This window comes from Calliphora vicina, chromosome 2 (assembly GCF_958450345.1).
Source record: "Calliphora vicina chromosome 2, idCalVici1.1, whole genome shotgun sequence".
In the NCBI taxonomy this organism is placed as follows: Eukaryota; Metazoa; Arthropoda; class Insecta; order Diptera; family Calliphoridae; genus Calliphora; species Calliphora vicina.
The window spans coordinates 105,108,827-105,116,501 of NC_088781.1; the positions used below are offsets into that span (position 1 = coordinate 105,108,827).

Below are 7,675 nucleotides of genomic sequence, written 5' to 3' on the forward strand. Positions count from 1 at the left end.
ATTTTTTGGTTCATTACCCCACAGCAATTAAATTGTGGGGTCCATTAAAGTATGTATGGGGAATGCGTTTTGAAGTCAAGCATAAAGAAGCCAAAATGTACTTTAATAATATAACATCTAGAAAAAATCCCACGTATTCATTAACAATAAAATCTGGGTTCCAATTTTAAAAATTTTAGCTGGACCATGAATGGAATAGAACCGGAATTTAGTTTTGATTCGTATGAAAATATTAATTTGAAAAATCAACCCTATTTTTCTAATATAATTGAAGAAAAAATGTTAGAATTTGACATTAAATTAAATTATTTAAAATTAAATCGTTTCTTTTCGAAAAAAGATAATAATCTATATACAGCCCAATCATGAATAAAAAATTCTCGGGATTTTTTTTCACTTTTCCCATTTTTAACACTGAATTTGAATAGGAAAAATGGGAAAATGGAAAAAATCCGACTGGCGGATTACTCACCAAAAAAAAAAAAAAAACAAATACGTTTTCTGTCAACAGCTGGAAACAATATTTATCGAGTTTCATCGATATCGAATAACAATGTTAGTAAAGTCTTTGGAAAAGGTAGTTATAGACGGCAATACTGAGTATTAACACTTTTCAAATTTAAAATATTATTGAAATCATTCGGTATTTCAAAAAATCGTTTCGAACAAACATTTATTGTTTACCCGATAGTATTACAAATATTTTATTTCTTTGTTGATTGATACTTTTCTGCAAACTTTATTATTAATTTAGTATTTCTTGACATTTTTGTTTGCTTTATTTGTATTTATAAATACATACCCGATACATATGAAAATAAAAAAAAAATTGTTTTAAACGTGAATCCAAAAAATCATTCGTATTTTTTGAAAATCTAATACAAATTTTGTTTAGACTATTTTGTTTGTATTATGATACTTGAGTTTTTGACAAATATTAATACTCTGTATTGCCGTCTATAAATACCTTAAGCAAGTTTTGAATTTGAGAGCGATGTTTCACAATCCCATTGAATCTTTTCAATTCTATTTCGTTATCTGAAGAAGTCGTATAACCAATAAAAAGCTGATTATTGCTTTTTTTTGGAAAATTTTTAAAAAATTCTTTTTCTCACCACTAAATCTAGCAACCATATAATTTGTTACATTAAAATAATCGACTTTTAATAAATAGCTAAAGTTGAAAAGTGGACTCTTTAAAAATGTAGAAAATTCGAAAGTTCGATGAAGATGACTTTTTAAAAATCAAAACTTCTTGTTTTATTTTAAAAAAATATCAAGATTGACTTGGATTTTTAATGCAAATATTTTTATAAATTCTGTATTATATAGATTTTCAAATATGCTGTAAATGTAAATATGTTTTAGCTATAGAACCCTATGAAAACATAAAATTGAGTTTTTATTTTTTAAAAAAATATCAAGATTGACGAATTTTAAATGCAAATATTTTTATAAATGTTGTAATATATAGATTTTCAAGTATGCTGTAAATGTAAATATGTTATAGCTATAGAACCCTAGGATAGTGTAAAATTGAGTTTTTATTTAAAAAAAAATATCAAGATTGACGGATTTTAAATGCAAATATTATTTTTATAATTTTTTTAATATATGTAGGTATAGATTTTCAAGTATGCTGTAAATGTAAATATGTAGAAAAATATTGCCAACTATTTTTTGAATTTAGAAAAAAAAATGTATTAAATTTTGAAAAAGTTTTGTTTTTGTAACGGTTTTTTTTATTTAATTTTCAGCCAAAAGTTTTTGCTTTAATTCTTATAATCTAAAACACAGAAATGAGAAATAGTTTTTGTTTTAGTTTTTTTCTTCCAAATACTCTTGTAAAAGTTTTCTGTTTTAAATTCTATTATTTTTCTTATAAATAAAAACAATAAGAAAGAAAAACCAACTTACTTGAGTTAGGTAGGAGAATGAGTGAGTGGTTTAGATGACGGATGTCTCCTATATTAGTCGTCATATAAACGAATTGAATTGACTTTTCTTCTTGATTTTGTTTTTTTTACGTTTTGTTTTGTTTCAGTTAAAAAATTATTGATTTATACTTTTGATTTAAAGTTGTTGTTTTTGTTGTTATTATTCATGTTGATTTGGTGTGATGCAATAGAATGGTTGTTTGTTTGTTTTGATTTATCCCCTTTGTTCTTAGACTAGACGGGCAGCTCTAGGGCCTAGTCTAAGAAGGGATTTTGTCATACATGCCTTTGGGCCAAAGATGATGACGAAGTTGATGAGGTGGCTGTTGCGCCCACAACACCGCCAATACTGCCTGCTGGAGAGGGAGACGGCGAGGACGATTTGCTACTGTGACGACCACCGCCATGGCTGGTTGTGGTGGATATTGAAGCTGCCGAGGTTATGGAGGCCGAAGATTTAGGACGATTTGGTGGTGGCGGTGGTGGAGCTCGACGCATACGTTGCTGCAGAATACGTGGCAGCTGAGGATGGGATTTTTGCGGTGCCGGTGCTAAAGGCGGCATACCCTGACTACTTTGATGATGTTGCTGATGCTGCTGTTGACTGTGATGGTGATGATGTTGCTTTTGCTGGTGCAACTGCTGCTGCTGGTGTTTGGTCATGGAGGAGTTGTTTGAAGAGGAACCCGAAGTATTGGAAGTCGTGGTGGAGGAGGCATGAGAAGTGGTTGAACCTCTTTTTGGTGGTATTATTTGATGTTGTTGCAGCTGTTGCTGCTGCTGTTGAGCCGTTAGCGAGATTTGTGGCATTAACTTGGCGCCACTAACCGGCTGATGATTTGAGTATGACTCATCTTCCGGCTCCGAAGTTAACGAGTTGGTTTCAGAGGGTGTAGGCGAAGGTGAGGGTGGCGATAGGGCTTCTTGTTCCTGCAAATAAGCACGAAATCCCTGTATAGACTCATTTAAAGCCCACAATTGAGAGAGCAGCGATAGATCCAGTTGCCTCAGGCCATACATTTCACGTCTTAATATGGCCAACTGGGTGTCCAATTTGGAGGTGGTACTAGAAGTGGAAGTACTATCGCTATCAGTACGTGACTGGTGCTGCTGTTGCTGATGGTGGTGATTGTTGTGGGTGTTATTGTTGCTGCTGTGATTCGAGTGGTTGTTGTTGGTAGGAGTATGCTGTTGGGATTGGTATAAAAGATGCTGGCCACTATGGGTAGAAGAGGCTCGACTGTGTAAACTTTCACGGTCACTTAAAGATTCTTGGGTCGAAGATAAACTGCCATGACGATAAGAATTTGAACTGCCGCCACCGCCACTACTTCCTCCACCAAAACCACGTTGTCTATGGGCAGCCGCCGATGACGATGTAGAGGCTCCCAAATATAAATCAGGATCTAGGAAATGGTGACTATTGTGCCCATGATTAAGGGGAGAGGCTGTAGTGGGATGCTGTATAGCAGCACTAAGACTTTTTGGTAACGGCGGTAAGCCGGGCAGTGTAAGTTTTTCTTCCTCCATAATTTCCTCTACCGGTTTTTCTATAACACTCGCACCAACTTGTGTCCTTTTTGATTTTGTTTTTCTTACTAGTTTTCTAATTGGAAAAAAATTCACACACACACTCACTCTCTGTCTTACGCGCGTTCTTGCTCTCTCTTTCTCTCTTACACTACTTTATTGCTCAACCTAAAGGGAAAAGAAAATGAGAAAAAAAAACGTTATTCTTTTCGTTTTACTTTTGTATTCTTTTTTTTTTGTTCTTTCTTACTTTTTTTCTGGTAGTTGCAAAAAACTTTAATCAATATTTGCTTTTAATTTAGTTTCCTTATAATTTTCTACTATATTTTGAACTGCTTTAAATGTCAAACAAATTTTATGTATTTTCTGCTAAATTTTTAAATTCTTTAATTTATTTTTTTCAACTTTTTATATTCTTTTAAAGGAATTTTCAGCTCTAATGTATATTAAATTTCCAAGCTTGCCGACACATTGGACACTGTTTATTCAAGGGTTGCAAATTCAGCCATTTAACAATGCAATGCATGTGAAAACAATGTGAACATACGCCCCACACTAAGGGACAATCATCGCCGGGCAGTGCACATTCCGGGCAAGTTGACTCAAATGACATACGACAAATGCCACAATTTTCATCGTTTGCTATCCAACGCCATGATGCAACTCCCATCCATGATTTAATTGTTACTTTCATTTTGACCACATTTAGTTCTACTGAGTTTTTTCCAGCACAATACAAACGAAAAAAAACTACAAAACTTTAATTTAATTCAGCTCGCAGACGTACCAAAGTAATGCAATGATGTCGTTTTATTCTTTAAATGATTTTAATGACAATTTGTCTGTATCTGAGGAAATATTTTGATTTTGTAATTCAATACTTTTTCCAAGTAGTAAAATTGCAATATATTTTCGCTTAGTTTGCACAATTATTTGTTGAGTCTTTTTAATGCGTCTCTGCCATTTTCGTTTTGTATTTTTAGTTTTTTCGTGTCAATAAAATAGGTCGCCAAAATGAAGAGTGGTGTTGCCATATCAGGCGTCCCTTGGCGGTGGTGCCAACAATTTTTAAATAAATCGCATCGATTAACACAGCTAAACGCGCTAAATGGCGCCAAATTTAATTCAAAGAAAAAAGCAAATGTAAGAAAGTTTTTTAAATATATTTTTTAATTTATAGTTATTATTTATTGAGCTTAATATAAGATTTATAAAAATTAACATATGATAATTAGAAATAATAAAAAAGGTCGGATAAATAAGACCAAAAAATATATTTTTACAATTTAAAAAAAATATGTTGTTAAAAATAAATAGCTAAATTCCACAGCTGCAAAAATTTCTCAGAAAGGGATTTCCAGTCTTCTTCGGATGATGGTACCTACAATTGTATCATTATCTTTGTTGTTGTAGTCTCTTTTCACATCTTCCAATATCACTGTTATAGCCGATCCATAGCATAAAATAACGTAACTGGCAAAAACCTAAATCTAGATAATGTATTTTGTTATTATAAATCCCGTATATGTAAATAAAAGCTTTTTGATATTTTATATTCAATTTTATGTCAAACTTACTTTTAAATAATTATGTAGTTTTAAACAAAAATTACCTATATTAATTGCAGTTTTGTTGTTAAAACTCGCTTAATTACTACTACACTTTTTGTTGCTAAACACGCTAAACTGGCATCGCTGGCCATTACTGTTAGACACATAGTTGTATTTTATATTACTTTTCTGTTATAATAATGTTAAAGTGTCATACATAAACTAATAATTATTTAATAAAAGTAATCGAATAAAATTATTTAAGTAATAAACTAAGAAATGTTCCGTTTACTGTTTAATTATTTAAAATTTTATAAATTTAATATATTATATATCCTTGAGTACTTTTTTTTGCATTATTGATATTAATGAATTCAAAATCAACAACATAAAGACACTTTATTGAATCTTGCTACAAGAATGTGAGCTTATTGTAAATTGTTTATTTTTTTCTATAAAAATCCGGTTTTTAGCCTTTTTGTCAATTTAAGAATTAAGGTATAAATTAAGTTTAAATTATTTTTTTATTAAAACAAATAAAAATGTCTTTCAATTGTTTAAAAATTAATTAAACATACATAACATAAATTCACATATTAAAAATAGTTTACAAAAAAATTAATTTCCCATCTTTCTGGCAACATATGGAATCCGAGCTAAAAGATCTGCTCATCTTTTGAGGCCAAGATCGAATTAAGCCAATATCGGATACTATGTTCCAAAGTGAAGCGTATACCAGAGAGAGCGTTGTGCATCGCTGGAAACAAACGGTTGAGACAAAACTTCCAAACCACTTCATTCTACAGTGCGTTCAATACAGGTTTCCTGTGATGGTCTGGCCAAATTTCAGCAGCTCATAATATATAGCACCCTCTTTGTCCCACCAAATACAGTGTATTACCTTACGCCATGGATATTTTTTTGCTTTTGGATAAATCATGCTGCTCACAAAAATTGCTGCTTGAGTAGCTCCCAATAGTTATGTAAGCTCTGCATGGAATAATGCCTCCAATTCTTGGTCTTTAAACTTTTTTGGCTTTCCTGGGCGATCTTTGTCTTTCGTGTCAAAATCAGCACTTCTGAATCACAATCCATATCTCGCCTTCATACTTCCAAATAAAAATTTTAAATATTTTTAGGTAAAAAAAATTTATTTGTTTTTTCAAAGTTTTTTTTTATTTTTTGTAAAAATTTTTTTAAAATTTTAGTAATTTTTTTTTTGAATTTAAATTTTTTTTAAAAAAAAACTTGGTGAAAAATAAAATTTGGGTTAAAAAATATTTTTTCCGATTTTGACCCATTGTAGGTCCAACGACGTATATACGTCGTTGCAAAGGTCTTTGAAATATCTATCATTAGATATCCATATTGTCTATATTAATGACTTAATAATTGTATATGTAGGTCAAAAATAGGTAAAAAATCGAGGTTGTCCTGGTATTTTCCTTATATCTCTCTTTCTCGATTTTAAATGACAACCGAGCCCAAAGAATTCCGGAGATATTGATGTATGAATTTAAGTTATTTGGGGGCTTCGGAAAGTTGATTTCAACAGACAGATAGATGAATTCTAAGAAGTTTTGCCGAAGAAACCATGGGTATAAAATCAAAACCGAGCTTCCCATTTTTAACGCGAAAATTTTCCTTTCGTATTTTATATTTTTGTTTAAATATACTAATATTTTATTAAGACTTTTAAGAAACTTGACTATGTTTGGGATTGTTCGAAAGGAAAGAATGGCAAAAAAGATGAATGAGATTATCAATAAACTACACCCGAGGATGGTTACAAAATCTCATATTGTGGTTGTGCGAGAACCTAAAACCGATATTTTGGATTACAGTGGGGGAAATCAAAAATAAAAAAAGGTGCAAATAAACTTGTAAGTTCTAAACCGATAATCCGATTTTAATAAAATTTCGCACGACTATAGAGGAGGTGTTGCTAGGCTTATGTTTTGAATTTGGACTTTCAACACTAAGGTGGGGCGGAGTCTCAAGAACCCAAATTGGGGTGTCTCGGTTATATTAGAAATTAAAAATGATGCAATATTTTTGTTCTCTATCCGATTTGAAATATTTGTATATATGTATGTGGAATCTACTAGAAGAGAGCTACCGCCAACCCAGAACATTATTTTATCTTTTATAGTTTACGAGGTATTCACCATGGAAAATTAAAATTCTATGTTTTTTACTTACCTTGGTCTGTATTTTTGCAAATTACGGATCCAAATCTCTTCCGATTTTTTCAAATATATATCCTTTAATTAACAATAAATTTATTAGTATTATAGGGAAAGAATTATTTCAAAATCGATACCAAGTCTAAAGTTATGTGCACTTAAATCAAAACAATTTGAAAAAGTATTTTTTCCCCAATTTTTTTTTTCGAAAAAAAGTACCTACATTAATCTTTAGTTATACAGAAAATAAAAACAAAATAAATAATGCGTTTATATTTTTCTCAACGGTAAGATTTTGAGAAGTACTATAGAAGAAAAATAATTTCAATATTTGTATAAGTGCGTGGTCAAGAGCCTTCCGATGTAGACCTATTTTTTATCTAAATTTTAAATTTATGCCAAATTTTCTCTAATCGCATAGCTACTTAAAAAAAATTAAAACCTCTTTTATAAGCCCCAATATGTTCTTAAA

The 7,675-nt window shown here is 31.0% G+C and overlaps 2 protein-coding genes across 2 annotated transcripts; both read right to left on the bottom strand.

The window, feature by feature from the left end:
* Nucleotides 1-1,567: 1,567 nt before the first annotated feature.
* On the bottom strand, nt 1,568-3,505 carry lmgB (lemming B). Its single transcript, XM_065500757.1, has one exon. The coding sequence runs from the start codon at nt 3,465-3,467 to the stop codon at nt 2,214-2,216; it is 1,254 nt and encodes a 417-aa protein (XP_065356829.1). The 5' UTR covers nt 3,468-3,505; the 3' UTR covers nt 1,568-2,213.
* Nucleotides 3,506-3,807: 302 nt separating this feature from the next.
* Nucleotides 3,808-4,478, bottom strand: lmgA (lemming A). Its single transcript, XM_065500758.1, has one exon. It carries the CDS (start codon nt 4,159-4,161, stop codon nt 3,904-3,906), a length of 258 nt encoding a protein of 85 aa, XP_065356830.1. The 5' UTR covers nt 4,162-4,478; the 3' UTR covers nt 3,808-3,903.
* Between the last annotated feature and the right edge of the window lie 3,197 nt (nt 4,479-7,675).

What these genes read in the sequence shown, in the direction of transcription:
- lmgB (XM_065500757.1), bottom strand. Translation starts at nt 3,467, where the DNA reads ATGGAGGAAGAAAAACTTACACTGCCCGGCTTACCGCCGTTACCAAAA.
- lmgA (XM_065500758.1), bottom strand. Translation starts at nt 4,161, where the DNA reads ATGAAAGTAACAATTAAATCATGGATGGGAGTTGCATCATGGCGTTGG.